The sequence below is a fragment of the Misgurnus anguillicaudatus genome, chromosome 16, assembly GCF_027580225.2.
Source record: "Misgurnus anguillicaudatus chromosome 16, ASM2758022v2, whole genome shotgun sequence".
Taxonomy (NCBI): domain Eukaryota; kingdom Metazoa; phylum Chordata; class Actinopteri; order Cypriniformes; family Cobitidae; genus Misgurnus; species Misgurnus anguillicaudatus.
Genome location: NC_073352.2, coordinates 28,010,001 through 28,035,103, shown reverse-complemented (window position 1 = coordinate 28,035,103; position 25,103 = coordinate 28,010,001). Strand labels below are relative to the sequence as shown.

At 36.3% G+C, this 25,103-nt stretch overlaps 2 protein-coding genes across 5 annotated transcripts in view; one reads left to right on the top strand and one right to left on the bottom strand.

The window, feature by feature from the left end:
• Window positions 1–25,103, bottom strand: part of bbs12 (Bardet-Biedl syndrome 12) — an 89,391-nt gene that overhangs the window by 22,277 nt on the left and 42,011 nt on the right. Inside the window, exon 1 of one of the 4 annotated variants that reach the window (XM_055178126.2) lies at window positions 6,739–7,114. The exons of the other annotated variants lie outside the window; for them this stretch is intronic. The gene's annotated coding sequence lies outside the window, so the exon portion shown is untranslated. Of the gene's footprint in view, window positions 1–6,738; window positions 7,115–25,103 lie in introns of those variants that run through there. 4 annotated transcript variants of the gene reach the window in all.
• Window positions 776–4,593, top strand: il21 (interleukin 21). Its single transcript, XM_055178131.2, has 6 exons — window positions 776–1,610; window positions 1,841–1,885; window positions 2,739–2,858; window positions 3,049–3,087; window positions 3,197–3,280; window positions 3,847–4,593. Exons 1-6 carry the CDS (start codon window positions 1,476–1,478, stop codon window positions 3,865–3,867), a joined length of 444 nt encoding a protein of 147 aa, XP_055034106.2. The 5' UTR covers window positions 776–1,475; the 3' UTR covers window positions 3,868–4,593.

Here is a 25,103-nt window from a genome sequence, read left to right as displayed (position 1 = left end):
TGTAAATCACAAATTAATGACTTCACATTTTGGTTAATTTGGTGATTTTTGATTCAATTTATTTATAAAGCACATAATAATACAACAACGTTGACCACAGTGTTGTACAAATGATGAAACATAAAAATATAACAGACACAAATAATTATAAAACATTTAAACTCACAAATCCTAGACAAATCATGACAATCTTAAAATCAAAACCAGTGACATCAAAAACTCAATATGTAAAAATAATCTTGGCTGTGTTTTGTAACCCCAGCCCTCCTATCTCTTGTCACACCTCCAACACTTTTTGGGTTTTACATCATCAGCCACAGATATCGTCAATCTGCCCAGCTCACAAACACACACTTATGCAATAAACTTACTTTATTTGGAATATTATAAGTTGCAATCATGCAATGACTCGCAATTTTAACTTTAGATACCCCCTACCCACATAGCATTTTGCTTTCCAGGTGAAGGGAAATCATTCAGTTCTTGACATAACTGAAAGAGGAAACTTCTGAATCATTTCGTTTTCACCTGAACGCTTCCATGATCACCGAGAGGTAAAGTGAAGGAATCCCCAGTACCGCTTCATCCGCGGCCCGGGGGTCACTGAGGGCCTTCCCCTGCTGTGTTGTCACTATGACATCTAACAACCGTCACCCACAACTTCCTTTTCAAGGCCACCTTCTGATTGGCCAGAGGGGTTGTTTCACATGCCCATGCACATAACCTCATTTCCTGTTCTATGATGCGTACAAGCGATTTTCAAAGCGTGTCACGATACTGTGAAACTGGCCCCTGATACCGCGCTCGTGTGCATGCTAAACACGTCACGCCATTCGTTCTCATCCCAACGTCTTTCTGTCATTTATCCGAGATAAAGTCTTGAGTGAAGATAATTCATTTCCATACGTCAGAAAATTGGTTGGATACTACAGTGAGCTATTCTTATCTCACAAGATGAACAGTACATTCAACTTCCTGTTTTTCTCTATAATCAATATGGTTTGTGGGTAAGGCCACAAAGCAAAAAGCACCTTTGTCATAACCATTTGTACTTGTAGTCTCTCTTTCACACACACACAAACACACACACACAAACAGTGCCGATGCTGATTCATATTGAGAAAAGGAACTGACAGCATTTTGTAGTTTCCTGCCAAGTGTGCAGAAAGTCTGGGTCAGGTTCATGCACACACACACACACAAACACGCATGCACACAAACAGAAACACACACGACGCATCCGTACACCCCCGCGCACGCGCCTCTCGATTACATCTTTCTCGATTGACAGTCGTGACGGAGGCCAGTGGAAAAGAAAAAAGTCATTACCCACTGTCCGTCCCTCTAGATTTCCAATCTCCACAAACAAGCGGTTTTCCTGGGTCCCCAAGGATTCTTATATAAAGGTGAATCTCTACCTGTTGACAGTATGAAGGACAAACAAAGCTGCAATAGAGAAAGCAAAGAGCTGAAAGATGAAGACATCTATTTGCATTCTGTTCGCAGTGACGTGTTTGGTCGTAGCGACGGCTGAAGATTCTCAGACCGTCCTGACGCTTAATAAAGTTATGTTTGAACTCAAGAAGATAAAGGAATGGAGCAAAGGACAGGTAAGATGATTTCTGATGTTCTGCCGATGGCTTATTTTATATATATATATATATATATATATATATATATATATATATATATATATATATATATATATATATATATATATATATATATATATATATATATATATATATATATATCACTGTGTTTATTTACACATTTACACTGAGCGTACTGACTGATACTGACTGGTGTTTTTTTTGTGTTTGTGTTTTATCTAAACAAGGACAATAATACACCGATCCACTCGCCTACTGTCAATGATATAGAGGTAAGAAAAAGTTAACCGACTGGTTTTTTAAACAGGGTCTGGATGATGTGTTGTACTTTTTAATTTGCAACCACAATTTACTGTAGGTTTATTGATTCGTAGCGGTTGTTGCATGATTCAGTGAATTGGAACAGGATTTAACTCACTGTTACACAGCCCACCTTAAATAACAGCCTGGTTTCACTTGAACGTCTTAATCTGCAGAAACGCATTCAAATCACGACTGAACAATTTACATTTCATAATATGTGGGTGGATTTCATTCAAATGATCTGTGTTTCAATGAAAGCTAAACTCTATGGAGAAACAAACCTTTTAACAAAATTTTAGTCATAGTTTTCCTTACAAGCAACTCATCTTTTTGCATTGTTTTGCACAGCGAGACGGTCGCTTTATCGCTTCGTTTAGGTGAAATCGGATGAGTGATGTGAAAAATACTGCAGTCTACTTTTTAGAAAACATCCGCAGCAAAGGGTTAAATGAAACTTTTTGATTTCCCAAAAGACAACGTTGCTGTATGTTCATTACCTAAAGTTCTGCAAAACACTTTAGGTTGGCTTGAAAAAAATGGTTTCTGTTAAGAGCAGAACAGGAAGTTGAGATGTATAGATATTTACATCCAGTACTGACAGAAGAGAGAGAGAGAGAGAGAGAGAGAGAGAGAGAGAGTTTTGTTCTTAATCTTTTTTATTTCTATAACTTACTATTTTACTTTAAATGTTGCACTATATACTTTGTATTATTTTTATTTACTTTTGTTTGCACCATTTGTGCAAATGCTTTGGCAATGCATTCATTTTTAAATATTCATCTTTCTGTTTTGTCTAACTCTTTGGTTTGTTTTTCTGAACAGGACTGCTGTATTGCATCTGCTCTCGAATGTTTTCAATCCAAATGGATTGAATTCCCTGTCAATGACAAGCTGAAGAAATCACAGATAACAATCAAAAGGAATCTAGGAAAAACATTCATTGTGAGTGGATGTAAATTATATTTTGTGTATTTGCATACAGATATAAAAAAAACAATTGTTCATCTTGTAAATGCAATGTATTGTTTGTTTTACACTTTTAGAGAGCATTTAACATTTGAGTTAACAATAAGTGTAGTCTGTAAAGCCATGTTTACGAGTTTTCTAATGTATTGATTCTTTGTTTGTAAAGGTTAAGAGTGTGTCCAGTTGCAGTCCAGAAGAGACAAAGGTGAGAAACGAAGCAACTGCTGAATACAAACACATTTTAAAAAGATCCATGACAGAATTTAATATAGAAGTCCATTGTTTTGACATGCATGTATAACGCTGTGTTTCAGAAAGCCAAGTGCAAAACGTGTGACTCGTACCCCCTGGTTCACAGACATAAGTTTTTAGAGAACTTTCACACTCTCCTGCAAAAGGTAAGTTTAATGCAAAACTCTAAAATATAATTTTTTTAATAAACCCATGTCTTTGCAAGTCTGATATATTACTTATATATCATACACCTTGTAATGCAATGTAAGTCGCTTTGGATAAACAAATCTACAGGATGCATACATCCATTAAGAATGACTGCATCATTGTGACATCATCAATTCCAATTAACCTTCTAAGATCTGGTGTGTCCATACACGTGGACATCAAACGTTTTGTTGTTTGCACCACAATACTTAATTCTTTGTAATTGGAACCTGTTGTACACAAACGTTGACAATTACACTGCTTCATGTTCAAAGAAAAATATTTGGTTATTATATTTATGGTTCTTCCTAACAAGGACAGGATTATTTGTCCAATAATGATGTTGCAATGAAAAAACTCAACTGCTATCTTTCTTGTGAAACGTAACTGTCGTGAGATTCTGCCGTGCGGTGCATTGCTTTGGTTTTACCGGTAATAAAAACCGATAGATTTTACAGAGCATGTTCTGCAATGAGCAAAAATATCAAATAGTGAGTAACGTCCCACTTTCCTCTTTCTCTAGATCTTCGTCAGACTGCAATAGAGATGAGTACAGTGAGAAAGTGTACATGACACTACCACAGCAGAGTCCCCCAACTGCGCCGCTGCTCTGAGATCCTGCCTTTCTATTTATTAATTATTTATTGAACATTTTCGTGTTTATTTTGAGATCCGTTGCATTTTCGTGTTTTATTAAGAGATCTGTTTTAGGACAGCTGGCTGAACAGTATAATGCAGATGTTTGTACGTTAACTTAAACGGCTTCAATTTTGTCGAATGAGAAGTTTGTCGCACCACCTTGTGTTGAGATCATCAAACTGCTGTTTTAATAATGTGACTGTTCCTGGAAAGAAACTGTAGGGTGGTTTCCCTACTGAAGATTAAGATAAAAGATAAAAAGTGCTTTTTAGATGATATGTGACCCTTTCTGTGAAATCCAGGCTAAAGTCTCATAATCCAATGCATCAAAGCTTGATTTCGCATTAATCTTACTCAGTCAATATTCTGAGTATATAATATCAAGGTTATATTTTCACAGAATGTTGCAGGATAATTTTAAGTAAAAAACTGTAAATCACAAAAAAATGACTTTAGCTGGGTTTTCACAGGCTGGGTCACTATTTTCACGGTGATGTATCTTGACAATACATTTTATTTTTAATGTCTGTCAGGAAAGGCACTTTTATAGATCAGATAAACACTGATATCTCACATTGAGATGTATGTATTGAGTTTTGGATGGTATTTATTTGAAAATAAAATTATTTTTTACATTTGTAAAATGTCTGTGACTGTTATTTGGGGTGGACAAAAGTGTCCCAAAACTACACTGCAAAAATGATTTTCCTACTTAGTGTTTTTGTCTTGTTTTCAGTAGAAATATCTAAAAATTCTTAAATCAAGATGTATTTTCTTGATTAGCAAAATGACCAGAGAAAATACGTGTAGTTTTCAGATAAAACTATACAATTTAAGTAAATTTGTGCTTAAAACCAGAAAAAATATCTGACGATGGGAAATAAATCTTGAAATGAGTATTCTTTTTTAAACACTTAAATCAAGCTAAATTTTCTCACACCATTGGCAGATATTTTTGCTTGTTTTAAGCACAAATTCACTTAAATTGTATATATTTTAAAAAAAAGTTCAGATATTTATACTGAAAACAAGACAAAAATACTAAGTAAGAAAGTAATTTTGGCAAAGTATAAAGTGTTTTATAACCAGAACATTATTGTAGTTAAATCTATACATTTTTTATCAGTATGTGTCTTCCCAAGGAATCAAACCCATGGTTGTGTGTTGCTAACACAATGCGCTACCAGCTGAGCTACAAAACCATGTGCCACAAAACCTTCTTAAAGGGATAGTTTACCCAAAAATGAAAATTCTGTCATCATTTACTCACTCTCATGTTGTTACAAACCTGTATACATTTATTTGTTCTGAAAAACATGAAGGAAGATATTTTGAGGAATGTTTTTAAACAAACCAATAAGAGGCCCCATTAAGTTCCATAAGAATACTATGGAAGTGAAGGAGTTTCACAAATGGATTGGTTGCAAACATTCCTCAAAATATCTTCCGACTAGTTAGTTATTCACAATATTTAAAAAAAAAGCTTATTTAATTGTGAGGTGGGGTTATAAGGGATAGTTGACCCAAAAATGAAAACTCTGTCATCATTTACTCATCCTCATGTTGTTACAAACATGTATACATTTAATTGTTCTGCTAAACACAAAGAAAGATATTTGAAACGAAGCAGGAAACAGAAGCACCATTGACTTTCATAGTCTACTAATACTACTATGGAAGTCAATTGTGCTTAAAAACAGTTTGGTTCAGGGATGCATAGCGATTCATTTATATTGCGATACAATATAAATTATACATAAATATACAAATGTATACACATGTACACATTTCTTAAGTATATACATGCATGTGTGTGCATTTAAGTTATTATACACAGTTCACACACATATTTGATGTAAACTAAAACTTTTATTCTGCTATAGATTCGTAATGCATCCCTAGTTTGGTTACAAACATTGCTCAAAATATCTTCCTATGTGTTCAGCAGAAAAAAATAATTTAATACAGGTTTGTAACAACATGAAGGTAAGAAACTTATGACAGAATTTTCATTTGTGGGTGAACTATCCCTTTGAAAACGTAAAGTCACAGCTGCATACCTCTCAACTGTGTATTTAAACACAACTTAACAAAAGTACAAGTAAATATTTTAGATTATTAGTCATGAACAGAAGTGTGTGAGGAGGTGACCATAGCAACAGATGCCAAGATGTAATGACATCAATTAGCATCAGTTTTCATTGACAAACCACTGTCCTAATTTATTTAAACATCACAAGTATTTCACAAAAAAGATTTATCGTTTTTAAAGTGGCACCAAATCGATCTTAAAATATTTAGCTAAGTTATTTAACTTAGTTCCCCCCTGGTGGACTGAGCTGACAATCAAAACCATCAAACAAGATCACCAGTCCCAGACAAACTACTTAAGTATACATTTGACTAATTTCTAACTTTACACCGTTTAACTTCATTTAAAATGGCTAACAATGAATTAGCATTAGCATCACAATTTATCAATTATCATTATAGCTAACCCAAAGTCTTCAAAAATATGAATATATACCGTAAATCTATAGTAGGCTACAGGATGTGAGGGCAAGTTGTGTCGTAAAGTGAAGCATTTGCGCCCTCTGCTGGGGAAGCTTTCTGCCCATTAATGTTTATTATGATGGTAACTCCCAGTATTACTTTATGTTGAATTAAGCTTTCTAATAAAGTTTTTTAACTCTATCAACGCAAAAATTCATACAGGTCACTGAAGTAAGTTAAGGGATTTACACATCATTGGTCAAACTGATCATAAAGTATTTACCTCATTTGACAGCTCGGGTACATAAAAAGTTGCCGCCATCTTGTAAGTTAAAGGTCAATATTGGGCTGGTCGATGTCACGGCTGTTGTAAGAAACTTTGAGATGTTTTCCACGAAGAAACATATATTTAACAACCCTGTTCATGGCTGTTGCAGTGGCTGGGCATTTTTTCCAACGAACTCTCGTGTGGTAACTGGTCGATCTTATCGCGGTGTTACAGGCACTTCTGCGTTGAAGTTGCATCACATACATTTCTGAGGCAGTCTAATAATCAGATTTGTGGGTCATTGCCATAACAAACATTATAAACATCCTTGTTTTTTATCTGCTGCAATGTGGTATTTTGTCATGTTGTCAATCTCAGGTCAATCCATTCCTGGGCCGTTATCAACGTCATGCGGCGCTGCGCAGACCGATCGGCGCATGACGTCAAAGTACCGCGAGAGGGGAGCGCGCAGGTAACGTAACTCCGCCTTTTTCCTGCATCAAACCCATTAATAACACCACGCCCTTATTTGATTACTTTAAAGGTACAATTTGTAAGATATTTGCAGTAAAATATAAAAAAAAAACACTAGTCCGGTGTTATTTTGTCCAGCTGATTACTAACAATATCTATAATGTTTTCAACTACTTGTAAATTATGAGAAAATTGCTGCCCTAAACAGTGACACGGGGTAGTGCAGTCGCCTGTAAATGACGTTAATATCTACGTTACCCTTTGTTACCACCTTTACTGACGTAAAAACCACATGACAACAGTGTCGTGGACAAAAAGTTAGTTTGTTCATCTGAACACTTAATTCTGTGTTGTGTTAACAAACCATCGTATTGGACTGATACTGTAACATCTAGTCATTAGTCACAATTGCGTTTTGAACATACCATGAAACTAGGGATGCTCCGATCGATCGGCCGCCGAGCGTAATCGGCCACTAACGGCATTAAATGACGCGATCGGCACTTGCTAAACTTGCCGATCTCATGAGCCGATCTTTCTGTTTACTTTTGTCATCATAGCGTTCCTGATGCGGCTGCAATTAGAGACCATTTTACACAGTGCGAGCATTTTGTAACCCTTGGCTCATGTGTGACGTGCAGATTTGGATTTCTCTCTCTGCCTTTACAGAGATATGCGTAATTTCTATGAGGACGCGCTGCGGTCCTCAGCGCGATGCGTCTTCACATCCCTATCAAACAGCGTATACAACACATATCTATCGCGGAGAATTGCATCCTCATGCTGAAAGTTTATTACTTGCATTCATTTTAAAGTTTTGAAGGTTTAAACTTCCATTTTCCTCACAGCTGTTCTTGTTTGCGGACACCCGCCGCACGCATACACAGCAGCCGGTCATCAGTGCACGTGAAGAGAACGATCTCTCCCACGTCTTAAAGCTACAGTATCCTTATTCATCTTTCAATAAAATTACTCTCTGCTCATCAGTGAAGAACTGTTGTACTTCATACGAATGTGTGTATATTTAATTCATACAGTAAAGACTGTGAAGTGTTTTATTTTAATTACTTTTAACAGACATAAACCTTTTTAAATGCATATTACATTTCTCTTTGCAAGAAGAAATATTTGTTGTGCCTATTTATTTGATTCTCTATTAAAACAATAATATACCTAATTTATAGTTAGTTTCATTTCTACAAATGGTGCAAACTAAATATTCCCATTACACTGCCATTCTGATCGGCGATCGGCAGATCATGATCTTGGTGATCGGTAATCGGTGATCGGCCCCAAAAATGCTGATCGGAGCATCTCTACATGAAACCTTACACATGAGTTGAAGACAACAAATCCCATCAGTCCACGCTGCTTCAGAGCATCATGAATCTCTACGTCATTGTTATTGATTTGATCTGGCACCCTCTAGTGGCGCGGATTATACAAATTGCATCTTTAAACCTCTTTATGAGTATTTGAGTTTATTTTTGTTTAAATAAATGAAAAACTCACTGCGTTTGTCATCTCTCACCCAACCACATAAGAAAAACAGATGGCTAAATTCCCAAACATTGATACAATTAATTTAGGTCTACACCATACATTTGGGTCTTTATTTAATTTATCAATTAATATAAAACATAATTAAAACAACCATGATCATGTGAGTTGTTAAACTTGAAAAGAAAACACACTCTTGCATTATTAATGAGTTTTCTCACCCGAAATGTAAATTATGTCATGTAAGTTTTTTTTGTTATAGAACCCCTGAGAAAAATACAGGATATCAAGCTGTATACAATTACAGAATATAATACAACTATGTATGGAAACCATAAAAAGATGAATAAAAATGAATTAGTAAATGAAAAGTGGCGGCCGGTGACTTTTCTTCTGAGGGGCGCAAATTCAAAATGTGATCAGAGTTTAATGGGTGCGGCTCGTCATATCAAAATATGTGTTCAGAGGGTTACGTGTGTGGCTCGTCATGTCAAAATATGGGGTCAAAGGGTCATGTGTGTGGCTCGTCATGTCAAAATAGGGTCAGATGGTCACGTGTGTGGCTCGTCGTGTCAAAATATGGGGTCAGAGGGTCACTTGTGCGGCTCGTCGTGTCAAAATATGGGGTCAGATGGTCATGTGTGTGGCTCGTCATGTCAAAATATGGGGTCAGAGGGTCACTTGTGCGGCTCGACGTGTCAAAATATGGGGTCAGATGGTCATGTGTGTGGCTCGTCATGTCAAAATATGGGGTCAGAGGGTCACATTGTGTGGCTCGTCGTGTCAAAACATGGGTTCAGGGTGTTGTGTGTGTGGCTCGTCATGTCAAAATATGGGGTCAGAGGGTCACGTGTGTAGCTCTTCCTGTCAAAATATGGGGTCAGAGGGTCATGTGTGTGGCTCCTCCTGTCAAAATATGAGTCAAAGGGTCACGTGTGTGGCTCGTCATGTCAAAATATGGGGTTAGAGGGTCATGTGTGTGGCTCGTGATGTCAAAATATGGGGTCAGAGGGTTAGTGTGTAGCTCTTCCTGTCAAAATATGGGGTCAGAGGGTCATGTGTGCAGCTCGTCATGTCAAAATATGGGGTCAGAGGGTCATGTGTGTGGCTCGTCATGTCAAAATATGAGTCAAAGAGTCACGTGTGTAGCTCTTCCTGTCAAAATATGGGGTCAGAGGGTCATGTGTGTGGCTCGTGATGTCAAAACATGGGTTCAGGGCGTCGTGTGTGTGGCTCGTCATGTCAAAATATGGGGTCAGAGGGTCATGTGTGCAGCTCGTCCTGTCCAAATATGAGTCAGAGGGTCATGTGTGTGGCTCGTCATGTCAAAATATGGGGTCAGAGGGTCATGTGTGCCGCTCGTAATGTCAAAACATGGGTTCAGGGTGTTGTGTGTGTGGCTCGTCATGTCAAAATATGGGGTCAGAGGGTTATATGTGTGGCTCCTCATGTCAAAATATGAGTTAAAGGGTCACGTGTGTGGCTTGTCCTGTCAAAATATGTGCTCAGAGAGTCACGAGTGTGGCTCGTCCTGTCAAAATATGGGCTTGGAGTCTCACGTATGTGACTTGTCCTGTCAAAATATAGGGTCAGAGGGTCAAGTGTGTCGCTCATCCTGTCAAAATATGGGCTTAGAGAGTCACGTGTTTGGCTTGTCCTGTCAAAACATTGGCTCAGAAGGTCACGTGTTTGGCTTGTCGTGTGGCATGCCGAACACATATTTTGACATGACCAGCTACACACATGGCAGGCTAAAAACATACAAAATTGATAAAGAAGTCACCGGCCGACACCGTAAATTAATAAAAATGAAAAATGAATAAAATATAAGCTAAATATAATAATAATACTAATTGAAATGCATCTAACAAATGAAGTAAATCAAAGTACAAATATTACTTTACATGAGCAGCAGTTGCCAATACCCATCACTGATACATCACTTAATTGGTGTCAGATTGTGTCATGTGTAGTAATAAAAGTGACCAATGGGCAGAAATGTTATTAAAAGATTTTATTTCCTTATTTTAAATTCCAAATCAAAACATTAACAAAATGTATAAGTGTCTTGTTCTTTTGAAGGGAAGCAAAGAAAATTAAAAGTAAGCTGTTCAAAAAAATGCAACATTTATATCAACATTTTTCTCTTTAGAAACTTATAAACTGAATTTTTTTTAAAAGAAATACTTCACTTCAGAGCTGTATAATAAGAGAGTTACGACACTCACATAGACGTCCGTTGTAAGAATGGAATGCGGAAGTAACAGCGTGTCATGGAGTGACCCATAGTTCCAAACGCAGCACTGAAGCCCATTAATTTCAATGGCACCTGCTGGTAAATCGATGAAATTACTGTATCTCTTTACATTTTTGGACATTTCATGAATATAGTAAACAGTTGTATTTTATGAACTCAGCTGTAGGTAATGATTATCGTTAATAATAACTAGTTAAATTCTTATATTTTAATGAATTGTGTATAATGTGTGAATAATATAGATTTAATTGTTTAATATTTTATTACAGGTGGCCATCTACTTTAATGTATACTCATATTTTTTATATCTATTACAGGGGGTAAAGCGAGTAGCTAAATGCCTCAATATGAATTTAGTGTGTTTCTGTTATGTTTCATCTGTTCCAAATATCCGTGTCTGCGATCTTTTTTGTGATTAGTAAAAGTGTAGGATTTATTTATATTTCTACACATTTTTTTTTTAAATATTTTGATTATTTTATCTTTGCTACAAAACTAAAAGATAAACTGTGTTGCTGTAGTGGCTATAGATAACCACAGTTATCTTTGGGTCACTATAATACAGTAAATCAGTTAATAAAGATAGACAGTTAATAGTGACAATATTTACTGTTTATCTTTATTAACTGATTTACCGTATTTCCATCACTCCCTAGTAAAAAAAACGTTATACACATAGTAAGTATAGTAATCAATTCACATTACAAGCTTATATTTACCTACTGTAAAATAGCTGAAAACCTATGCAAACAGATTGACAGCCCGGCTTGGTTTGGAACTGTAGAACGTTACATGAATCACGTGACCGCGCGGCGGTGAGATCAAAGCGTGTCGTAAGTAACTCTATATTTATACGACTCTGCTTCACTTTAAACTATTAAATTACTTATATTTAGTTGCATAACCACTGTTGTTATAACTGCAGCACATCTGTGTCAAATTGAGTCAACTAACTTCTGGCACCTAGAAACATCCACACCCATGATCCACAGTTCCTGTACATTTTTAGGTTTTGCTTCAGAAGCTGCATTTTTAATGTCACCCCACATGTTTTCAATGAGATAGAGATCAGGCCTGAGCTGGCCACTCCATTACCTTAATCCTTTCTGTCTGGAATCAAGATTTTGCCTACTTGCTTGTGTGTTTGGGGTTGTTGTCTTGTTGAAACACCCATTATAGGGGCATTTCCTCTTTTGCAAAGGGCAATATAATCTTTTTAAGTATTCTGATGTATTTAAACTGAGCCATTCTCCCTTGTATACGATAAATAGGCCCAACACTGTAGTATGATAAACATCCCAATACCATGATTTAATGTTTAACTGTCTTTACTGTGGCTTGAATTCTGTAACCGGGGGTCACCTTCAGGCCTGTCGATAACCACAAGACCCCAAAAGAACAATTTTACTCTCATTGGACAACAAAATGTTATACCATTTTTCTTTGGTCCAGTCGATTTTGATGTGATTCTACAAATTCCTTTTAACAATGCTGCTCAACAGGGATTCTTGCAAACAGTTTAGCTTCAATCAGATCACTGTCACAGATCATTTTAGATCATCTTTGAACTTTCTAGAGGTGATGAAAGTCTGAATCTTATCCATCCTGCCTATTCCTCAATCTGTTTTAAAGGAATATTTCATTTTCTTAAAAGAAAAATCCAGATAATTTACTCACCACCATGTCATCCAAAATGTTGATGTCTTTCTTTGTTCAGTCGAGAAGAAATTATGTTTTTTGAGGAAAACATTGCAGGATTTTTCTAATTTTAATGGACTTTAATAGAGCCCAACATTTAATACTTAACTCAACACTTAACATTTTTTTTCAACGGAGTTTCAAAGGTCTATAAACGATCCCAAACGAGGCATAAGTGTCTTATCTAGCAAAACGATTGTCATTTTTGACAAGAAAAATAAAAAATATGCTCTTTTAAACCACAACTTTTAGTATCAGTTAACATACAACAACGTCGGAACAGTCCTCTTTTAACACATTTGTAAACATTGGGGTGGAGTTTCGCGTTCGTCCTCTGTGACCTCTTGACGTCATGACGTATTGCGTGGGGTCACGCTGGCGCATCACGACTGGATCTAGACGAAAATTTGTGGTCCAAAACTGGACACTTTTTATTTTTCTTGTCAAAAATGACAATCGCTTCGCTAGATAAGACCCTTATGCCTCGTTTGGGATTGTTTATAGTCCTTTGAAACTACGTTGAAAAAAACTGTTAAGTGTTGAGTTAAGTATTAAATGTTGGGCTCTATTAAAGTCCACCAAAATGAGAAAAAATCCTGCAATGTTCTCCTCAAAAAACACAATTTCCTCTCGACTGAACAAAGAAAGACACCAACATTTCGGATGACATGGTGGTGAGTAAATTATCTGGATTTTTCTTTTAAGAAAATGGAATATTCCTTTAACAGAAGTCGTTTTCTTTCATGTGCTTTGGGTTTTTCTTGCCATTTTAAAGCATTTGAGATCATTTTAGCTGAGCATCCTAAACTTTGCTGCATTTCTTTATACATTTTCCTTTCTCAAATCAACTTTTTAATCAAATTACATTGTTTCTCTGAGCAATTATGAAACAGTCCATTTTAATTAGAAATTCAGCAGCAGATATATAACAATGCTGAAACATTCACGTCCCCTCTTTCCTAATAAAGGACAAAAAAAGAGATGTTTATTTCACAGAATTAACTTTATTTTCCAAATAAACGTCACACTGCTATTATTTTGATCATGTCACTTTCAATAAATGAGTCAATAACTCAGAACATGTAGTGTGGATATCATTACCAATGGGTCTATTGTTTTTCTATATCTACTACTACATCTATAAGTAAATAATTTCCAATGCAGAAATATTACTATTATTTGTAACAGTGGTTTATCAGGTTACTGATGTTGCACTGCTATTTTATTTAAAGGTATAGCGGAAGATTTCCGTTTTCCGGGTGGATCATCAAGACTATTGGTCATCCCAGATGTCAATCATTCTGATTATATGTTGACGTATAACCGTCGTACGTGCTCGCCTCTAGGTTCGCTTGCTGCACATGCGCAGGTACCCAACTGTACCTGCAACTCTCTCCATTCCCATACAGGCACAGCGAAACACGCTGTCATCAAACATGCTACCCATCACATCATCCCAAACCTCTGCGACTGTCTTGGTGGATCACATAAAGTGAAATTAATATGCTCTTCTTTTTAATTTAAAGAAATTTGAAATTGCCAATGACCCAAATATAAGTAACACATTACTAGCTCATCACAATGAGCCAAACCACCATTTGACACACAACCAGAATGTTGTTACACTGGACCATGTACTGTATATAATGCCAAAACGCTGTAAAAGAAATTATGCAAGTAGTTGATGTCAAACATGTTTCTGTGACATTTTCTGAATAACATTTGAGAGCTGTGCAAGTTCATTTTATAGTTGTATTTTAAAGTTGCAATTTTCTTGGCAGATATGGCTAGGAACTATACTCTCAAACTGGCGTAATAATCAAGGACTTTGCTGATGTAACATAATATCACTACGCCTGCTGCAGCCATGTACATCAGCAAAGTCACTGATTATTACGCCAGTTTGAGAGTATAGTTCCTAGCCATATCATAGAAAATCGCAGCTTTTAATTTTCCGTCTGTCATAGTACACGATGTAACTACAGAAGAGTCAAGTTTTAAATAGAAAAAATATTGAAACGATTTGGTTATTTTTTAGCGTGATGCTAATGGTCTAATCAGATTCAATGGATTGTGCTAAACTATGCTAAAAATGCTAGCGCCAGACCCGGAGATCGGCTGAATGGATTCCAAAACGGTAAGAATCAAATGTTTAACTCTAGGGGAGCTGGAAAATTACCATATTTTCAAAAAAAGTGGAGTGTCCCTTTAAGTAATGTTGAAGTATATTTTTAAATATACTTAAGTGTATACTTATGTAAGTGTACCAACATCTATGTTGTAGTATTAGTATACTTGTAAGGCTTTTTTGTTCCACTTTTTAGTATATAAAAGTATACTTCTAAGTGTACTATAAGTGTAAGAGGACTCAACTTTAAGTGCACAACTACTCCACAATTACGTTTTTCATTTGTACTGCAAGTGAAATCATATGTATACTAGTAGTTTACTTGTAGTAAATGGTTATTTTGTTAAAGTACAGTGATGTTTACTAAACTACTTTTTTACTAGTTTATACTGCAATTGAACTCAAAGTCAACTAGTAGTTATTCATATAGCTTTCGTTGTTGCATTTTTACTTTATACTTTTAAGTATATGTCGGTAAACAAGTATAGGCCAAACATACTTAGACATTTCTGTCAGTATAGGTCAAGTATACCTCAGTGCAATTTTAAGTATATTTCTGAGAAGTACCTAAAGTACATTTTACATAAAAAGTAAACTGAAAGTATACTTTCTTATAAAGTACATTTTGGAGAAGTACATAAAAAAGTAAACTGAAAGTATACTTTTTTATTTTTAGTTCAAAAGAATTATACCCATAGCACACTTGAATAAACTTATTTTTGTAAGGGTAAGTAAAACAACAAATATTTTGTTTCTTACACATCCTTATTACCGTCACATAAATCACATGGATTGCCTTATGGTGTTTTTTTTTAAGCTCAGCAGCATCCACTGGCATTTCATCACACAGGTTTTGAATAACTTGAACTGTTTTATTATTGCTCTTGGAAACTGCATATGAGGCAAAGTTAAATTAATGCAAATATTAGTCTAACAAAACTTCTATGGATATACTCTTAATTGTGTCCAGGTGGTCATCTGGTAGCACCTGTTCTGTGAGGTTTGTCTTTGAACACAACGACTGGCAGACCATTCATTCTCATTCCTTATGCCAAAGTCTCCCAGAGGATGCTTGTTTGAACATGGTTGGCTAAAATTAAGCTTTTGATGTGTGTTTGTGACACAGCTGCACAAAACTAAACTTTAAAGAGCCCAGGAGTAGTGATAAACATCAACTCATGCATTTTTAACAAGCACTGTTTATTTTCTCTCTATTTAAAACCACTTCAAACATTTTCTGCACTTTCCAACAGAACATTGAGCTTAATTACTGAAGATATTTAAAGCTCACTTTTTGTGAGCAAGGGCTACAGCAATGGATAAAACTATCCACTACTTTTCACTACTAGGGCTACTTTTTTGATATAATCTACTCAAATATGCTAATATGCTAATATAAAAATATGTAATAAATAAATATTAAAATTGAGGCTATTAATAGAATGCACTTTGGGGGGCAATGGCCAGGACGTGTCCGGGGAAAATGGCCTAACATAGTGACTGTAAAGGTCAATAAATCTTGTTCATGTAATCTGTCTCTCTTGTGTGTCAATCAATATGATATTATCAAAATATTTGCAGAAAATTCTTCTTATGCAAATACACCACAAGTTTGCACAACACGAGGGGGGATTTGAGATTATTCATGGTGGGCGGTAAACACCACCTTTTTGTTATTTGGGCATGCAATTTAAACTAGTCAGCACAACAACATATTATTGCAAATCTGTTGACATCAAAAATTTCCCAGACCCAAGTTTTGTGCTTACGTTACGTTATTAATACATCTGTATGAGCACCTTGACTTTGACAGATGCAAGGTGAAATCTTTTGTGGTCACAAACACCTGAAATGTTGTCGATTTCTTTCACTCACAAATCAACATAGAAAAAACAAAAACATACGCGTTTAACTGCAGACTCATGAAATGTGGTTAGCCACATCACCAAACTCTCACAGTCTGTCATCTGCAGAAAGACGCTCTCAGCAGGTGTTTGTGCCGTATGTGATTTCCAACCTGGGGAATTCAGATGGACAGCCACCTTTTTTTGTATCTGGTCAGATACTGATTCAGTACCAGAGTATAGAGATGACAACATCAGGGTCACATACAAACCAGAGGGCTACATGTTGTTCAGGTACGGTCTGGACATGTCAAGTCAAGTCACATTTACAGTATTAGTGCTTTTTTGTTTTACAATGTTTCATTGTTTCAAAGCAGGTTTACATGAAAGACAAAAAACAAACACAGAAAAATGCTAGAAAAGTTATTAAATATATTACATATATAATTGCAAATTTTATTGTCCTCATTGATTATAACCAAATTAAATAAAACATGCCTTTGCATCCTACATGGTTCTGGTCCTGCTCACACACTGAAAAAAATGATATATTGAATTTAATAAATATTTTAAGGTAAGTGGTTGCAATGAATTTATTTAAGCTACATTTAAACAAAAGTTTTATATTTTATTTTATGTTATTAATCTTTTTGTTTAAATGTAGCTTAAATAAATTGATTGCAACCACTTAAAAAAATCGATTAAATTCAATGAATCATTTTTTCAGTGCATTATTGGTTGGAGGTGTACTTTGTAAGATAAAATGTGTCATGCTGCATGCAAATATCCTCTGGTGAATGATGCAAGTTTTTATTTAAATAGTAAAATGATGGTTAGGTTATTCATTATCATACACAGAAGACTGACCATGGATAGATTCCTACTTATTAACATGATAATATTACATTTATGTTACATCAATGTTCCACTTGACTCTGACCGTACCATCTTTCCATACGTCAGGCTGTTCACCTTGACGCAAGTATGTGGGTTTTTAATGAAGGACACAATGAGTATTATCACAGGAGTAATTTTTTCAGCCCACAAGCAGGTTTCCCTCGCTCACATCTAACCCTGCGGCCTGACACTCTCACAACTAACCACTTCATAATGTCAGATCACTAAGAAACTTCCTGCTGGCCCAGCACCAACATTACATAATTTAAAAAAAATGAAATTACATCTAATATTCTGCAAACGTCAATCGGTAAAGCATTGCATCTGGCAGCGAGAAAGTTGTGGGGTCGATTTCAAGAAAGAAACACACGTTTAAATAAAATGTATACTTTAAATAAACTGACGGTCGCTTTGGATGAAATCATAGGCCAAATGCAAAAAGTGCTTGTAATATATTTCAAATTTAATGAAGTGGGTATGATTTTAATGATTATGAAGTAAATGGACATCCACTTAACATTCTCAGTAGTGTTGTAGTCAAGACCACCTAAACTGAGACCAGGTCATGACCAAGACCAAGACAGGCCGAAACCGGGACAAGACCAAGACCAGTGCAAGTCACTGCATTAAAACACTTATGATAAAATGTGGAATATGCATATGATTATGATTGATAAAATAATCAAAGGCATTGCAGATATGTGGGAATTTATCTTTGTTTATAAGCAAATAAAAGTGAACAAACACTAAAGAGCTTAAATCAACTAAACCATTTATTCTGAACTGTCTTTCCATGGCGTGCCATCCACTTAACACAATGCAGGTGTTTTTAGGAATAAATTAGAAAAATTGTCATTGGGAGAACTTAAACAATGCTTAAACAATGCCAACATCATATGCCAAACCTGAATAAACTGCATAAAATTAATAATAAAAAATAAATTCGTGATGTGCCATCAGTTGTGGTCTTGACCGGTAATGAAATAAAATTCAGAGTCCTCTTTGTCTGAGACCAAGACCTTTAAAAAGTGGTCTCAAGACCGGTCTCAAGAACTACAACACTAATTCTCAGTGACAAAAATGGTGTGGAGTTTGTAAAAAGAAATCTTTTACAATTGTCACATTTGGGGATAATGCATTACAAGTAAAGTGCATTACGTAATAATATTACTTTTCTGAAGTAATGAGTAAAGTAACACATTAATTTGTACACATTAATATTTGAGTTATTTGGTAATGTGAGTTAATTTTCAGTTTAATTAATTCAATAAAAATGATGTACTGAAATAAACGGAACGTAGTCAAGTAGATTTACGCACCTTTTGTGTGCGCGCCTGAGCGGGAACAGTTTCAGTCAGAAACGGAGATGGCAGGCCAGAGCTTGACATTTTTGCGATGAAAATATGCAATTTCTGAATGCAGAACTTTGAAGTCATAAAAAACACCTGCAAGGCCTGAAAGAGATCAAGCCTCAGCCAAGTAAGAAAAAGTAACGCAAAAGTAATTACTTTACATGAAAAGTAACTAAGTAACGCAATTAGTTACTTGGTTACTGGGGAGTAACTTTAAGGGATAGTTCGGCCAAAAACAATATTAAACCCACGATTTACTCACCCCCAAGCTGTCCGAGATGCAAATGTCCATCGTTTTTCAGACGAACACATTTTCAATTATTTTAGAAAATGTTTTAGATCTTTCAGTTAATCAAATAAGAAGTTACAGGGTCCATGTCCTTCAAGTCCAAAAATGTGCATCCATCTAAGAAAGGATGTGTTATTTTAACACATTGTTCTGTGTTAAACTACTAAACACATTATGTGTCATTTCGTGTTGATTTTGTGTTTAAAGACATAAACGGGACAACACAAGATTTGTTAAAACAACACAAAGTGTGTTGTTCCAAAAATAACACAGAGATGTATTAAAGGTGCAGTGTGTAATTTTTAGAAGGATCTTTTGACAGAAATGCAAAATAATATACAAAACTATATTATCAGGGGTGTTTATTACCTTACAATGAGACCTTTTTATCTACATACACCGAGGGTCCCCTTACATGGAAGTCGCCGTTTTGTGCTGCCATTTTTCTACAGAAGCCCTTAAAGGACAATTTTTTTTTACTAAGTTTTCTCAGACGATGACCTGTTTGTCCGGTGGTGGCTACAGTAGCTTCTCTATGTGTTTCAAAAGCGAAGGGTGAGACGTGGACAAGGCCGTTGGTTGCAATTCGCAACCTCACCACTAGATGCCGCTAAAATTTACACACTGCACCTTTAAGGACAACACATTTAGATCCTTAATATGTCCTTAACTAGATACAAGATGTGTTATTTTAACACATTCGTTTTAAAAGTGTACATGTTAACGATATGCAAAAGGTACATACCCCAAAGTAAATGCAAGTGATCGTCTTCAATGTAAATCTCTTTTCTTTGACTACAACAAGCTTTACAAGAAAAACACAGGAAATTATTAAATATATGGTAGGGCTATAAAGAGTCACGAATTGCAAGTGTAGCATGTCAGTTGAGATCAGCCCTCCCGGCTAAGTCTGGTTCTCTCACAAGGAGTTTTTTCTCCAAAGGAGTTTTTTCAAACCTTTGACCGCAGCCAGCCTATAGCCTGGATAACTACTTGCTTACAAAATTTAAAAATTGACGTCTTTAAGATTGTAACCAAACCATTACACGAAAGGTTTTATTGGCACATTTACAAAACGCCAAGCTAAACAAATATCAGCAGTCTCCCAGTAAGCATTCCAACAGGGCGACAGCGGCAAGAAACCCCTGGTCTTTACACAATATCAATAATCACAAAGTGCAAGTTGTCAGCCTTTAATTTTGCTGACATAAATGCAATAACAAAATATTAAAACCATAAGTGATCAAAATTCAAGTGGGCCTACAATATAGCCTACATAAATATCATTGCATATATGCACGTAGTCCTAGCTAGGGGTGACCCCGAATAGTCGAAGATTTGATGCTTCGTTATAGAAGCCTGATTCGACTAACAGTTTTGCAGTCGAATCGTCTTAAAGGGCGTTTTGCAGGTAAAATTTTTCAACGAATTTGTGCAATTTGCTTGTTGATAATAAACATTTAAACTGTTATCCATTGTATTTTATGTTGTTGGGTATCACAAAACCCGAAAAAGTATGAAAAAGTACAGCAATTTGCAATGATTCTCCTTTCCCTCACAACGCACTGTATGACGTCACGCTGGGGAGAGAATTTACCAAAGCCGCCTTGAGAGCATTGAGAATGACTATAGAAAGACGAGTAAAGTACAGTTCTGATAGCGCAGATTATAGATAGATAGATAGATAGATAGATAGATAGATAGATAGATAGATAGATAGATAGATAGATAGATAGATAGATAGATAGATAGATAGATAGATAGATAGATAGATAGATAGATAGATAGACAGACAGACAGATAGACAGACAGACAGATGGATAGGCTAGTAGAGAGAGATAGGCAGACAGCCAGATAGCATAAGGTTAGCATATCTTCGTGTAGAAAGTAAACAAACAATTAACATACTTGTGCATGCTGGCTTGAGGGGGTCCATGATCCTGCCTGAAATGGGTGTAACTTTATGCGATCTTCAGCACAAACGGTTTTGGCAGCATGTCTCTAATCCTTGAAGGTGAGTGAAGCACGTCACGTCTGTTCGCGGGGACCAGCGACCCAAACGCACTCACTTTCTTACAGCCAGTAGCGGAATGGCAATCGAGAGAGTTGGGACTTTCCCGGTGAGCCGACCTGATAATAGCTATACATTTCGAGTTATATTAGCAACACCGTCTGGCGGCGTGATGTGCGGCCGGTTCCCGCAGCCCGCTGGTCAAACTGTGCAGGCAGCCTCTCTGCTCAATAAAGTATATAAAAGTGCTCAACCTGTTCGGCAGGTCCAAACATGTACAGGATTTATAAAAATACGGTGATCAATGAGCGGTTCCTCCTCAATGGCATAGCCTGTCGTGATGTAAAAAGCCGCAGAACGCCTGTTTATTACAGTATGTATGCGGTCGGATCCGAGTATGCTGCAGCTGCTGACTACTGCTGCATAAAATGATCGTGTGATTCGTTATAATCGCATAAACAATATAACAAAGCATCCTTTTATTTCACAAAACAATATATTTGAGATATTATTTGATAGACTAGTAAGTGTGGATTAAGGATGTTTAAAAATCTCTAGCCTGGTGGTCAGGACATGAATGGATCAAATCAGCAGATTTGCGAAGTTTTATTTATCTCCACATATATCATAAATAATAATTAGCAAGGTAACTTTGCAGTATAACACATTATATATTTCCTACGATGTATATATGATTTCCAAATTATATACGTAAGTATTAAATAGCAATAAATGTCTCATCTATCTCTATGGCTCTGGCTGAGTCTTTCTCCACTTCTCCCCAACGTGACGTCATCGCAGAATTGCGTTAAAAAACCGTTAATACCAAAAACGTAAAAAAAGTGGTCTTTAAGACCATTTTTGAGACATTTTAAAAATTATACACATATCTTGAGTGATTTATGTACCCATTAATCGACAGTGGTGGTTAACCTGCAACACACACTTTAAATGTGTTATGAAATAAGGATCCTTCAATTTTGGCTGTATAAGGGTGCACATTATATGATTTCACATATAACAGCGTTCTCCTAATATGTTAATATACAGCCTATTATATTAATGCTATGCAAATGATATGTAACAAGGAGCTTTCAATAAAATGCAATTTAGCCAAAAGCGGTAGGTGCTTTGTGTGTCATACTTAAGATCAAACTAACCATCAAATAAACAGATTTTTGGTTATCTTGTCAAAATTTGAGTTATAAAACAGGTACGCTGTTCATGAAATTTAGGTGATGACACGTAAATATCAAAACTCTTTGGTTATTTTTAGCGCAATGCTAATTGTCTAATCAGATTCAATGGATTGTGCAAAGCTATGCTAAAAGTGCTAGCGCCAGACCAGGAGATCAGCTGTATGGACTCCAAAACGGTAAGATTCAAATGTTTAACTCTAGGGGAGATGGAAAATGATTTTCATAAGAAGTGGAATTTCCCTTTAATTTCAGTGTTTTTCTTGTTATAAATGAACGTTTAAGGAGTTGTATATAAAGCTTAGTTTTTATCATTTACAGTAACAATCACAAATTATATGTAATTTGTCTGTTTTTTTTTGGTCATAAAAGATCACTGAACCGTAGCCGTGGTTTCCTCTTTTTTAGGTTATCAAAACTGTTTTCATACAGAAATTTAAATAAAGCTCACTAATGATTGCAGGGTTCAGACATAAGTTATTTTCTTGCATAGGAACTGGATTCACCCAGTGACATTCAAACCAAAGCGATGAAGCATCATTTTGAAGGGACTATCAACTTATTATATAATACGGTTATTTTTTCCAGCATCACTGGGGGCCCCCCTCCCAGCCTGGGGCCCTGGGCTTAAGCCCAGGTAAGCTCATGCATTAATGCGGCCCTGACTGTGGGCGCTGTTTTGATAGATGAAAGCAAATTGTGCCACAGCTTTGGACCAGCTACCACCCAGGCTCTTTGCATTGCAGTCTAGATCTGTGTACAGATGACTGGTCTGTTATCTGAGTGATCTGACTAAATTATGTTCAGTAAACAACTCTATTATTGAGGAGCGAAATTGTTTTTGTAGGCTTTGTAGGCAAATTTTAATTCAATATTGAATCGGTAGCGAGTGCAATGAATGTAAAATAGGCTTAAACAAAACTCTTCTTTCCTTTAACACTTACAGCTGCACCCCTTAACTTTTGGTTAAAATGAAAACTTATAACAATGGTTATTCATTTTAAATTGGTTAAATTATATTATAATTTCATTCATAAAAGAATGTATACCATCCATTAATTGTTCTTTGTAATGGAAAGGCCTAGGTTTAGCTGTAACAACTTAAAAAACAGCTTTTATGGAACAAACTTAACTTACGGTAGACTGACAACATAAAATCACTAACAAAAGAGTAGATTACTTCTAAAAAACAAGCAAAATAAATGACAAGTAAATTACCTTAGTTCAAATCATAGCTAAAGCGTATCAACCATTACACTGAGCTTATGTCATTTTTTCCTGTGGAAAGGTACAGAATACGAGCACTGTATAAAAAAATGCAGCATGAAGGTAAAACAACTTTGTTTTGCAATTCAGTTCAACCTACTATTTTTAGTTTTGTCATAACCTGTGATAAGTTTGAGTTTCGTCCATTTGCGTCTTTGCATTGTGTGTTTATATATATAGTTAATGTTTGTTACTGTGATTGCGTCATTACATTATTACATATTGTTGTCTTCCTGCTATACACATCCTGTGACAGAAGAACAGACCATAGGATATGGATTCTCCAGATATTTGCTTTAACGTCTACAGCAAAACAGACGTCTTCTGGGGGATAATGTTGCCAGGTTATTTACACTGTCCCCCCCTGGTGAGCTGGAGTGATGCCATACCTAACTCATGCTTTCGTGTGGGGCTGGATGATTATATATTTATGATAATTTCCCCTGATCTATGCCATTTATGCTTTATTGATTTCCTAAATTGTGTCCTCCAATTGAATGGCTATAATTTCGAGGTTGATAGATATTGCTAAAGAGGACATATTTAGTCATCATCCAGTCCCACCCCAAAACCACTGCAGTGCTCCAGCTCACCTGAAAACTGTCCATGTGTCCTTCACCTCGCCTAATCAGCGTGAGTCCCACTCTCGCTCACCTGATAGTCGCGAATCCCATGCTCGCTCACCTGAGCCCCCACTCATCCCTGAGATCTGCCCTGAGTCTACAAAATTTATTGAACTGTGTTACGGGTTTTCTCTACCACCCAAGCTGTGTCTCGTACAACCTACTCCAGCCCAGCCTCAGACACACTTACGTCCCTGAACTCTGCCCAGTGCCCGCTGGCGTCCCTGAACTTAGCCCAGCACCCCTAGAACAGGATCCTATAATCGTTGTGGTGATGAAGCCGGCTCTAGGGTGCGTCTTGTCGTGTGCATCTCCAAGGATACACTCCTGTCTCCTGGGTCGCGTTCTGTTGTGTTACTTTTGACCCACCTGTGTGTTACTTTCGACCCAGTTGACACGATCAAAAGTAACAATGTGCTACTTATGTTCGAAGTAAAATTATACTGAAGTCATTTTACATTTGTTCAAAATGTCACCTGGTATTAATAGCCTCTGCTCTCCCCTACTGTGTAAAATTAATGTATACAATGTTAGCTACAGATCCGTAAAATCTTGCCTGGCTGCCAAATCCACTCACCGTCTCCTCTCATCTTTTATTTTCCAGAAGGTAATTATTCCAGAGGTTAACTTAGCCACTAGCCAGACCAATAAACAAACACAGACTGGAAGTTAACTTAGGGCCAGACGCATAATCATTGCAGTGTAGGTGCGTCAAACAAAACTGTCAATAAAAAGCTATTAAAAAGCTGTTTTTTTAAACCTTTTACCATATAAGAGTCTTTGAATTCATCTATGGGATGGCTGAACTGTTGCCGTGACCCTGAACCTGAGGGCATGTGGAGAGA

Bases quoted from the DNA above. Each gene is read 5' to 3' on its own strand.
- il21 (XM_055178131.2), top strand. From the start codon at position 1,476: ATGAAGACATCTATTTGCATTCTGTTCGCAGTGACGTGTTTGGTCGTA. The intron at 2,859-3,048 runs GTGAGTGGATGT...TTGTTTGTAAAG, and splicing joins ATCTAGGAAAAACATTCATT to GTTAAGAGTGTGTCCAGTTG. The intron at 3,088-3,196 runs GTGAGAAACGAA...GCTGTGTTTCAG, and splicing joins GCAGTCCAGAAGAGACAAAG to AAAGCCAAGTGCAAAACGTG.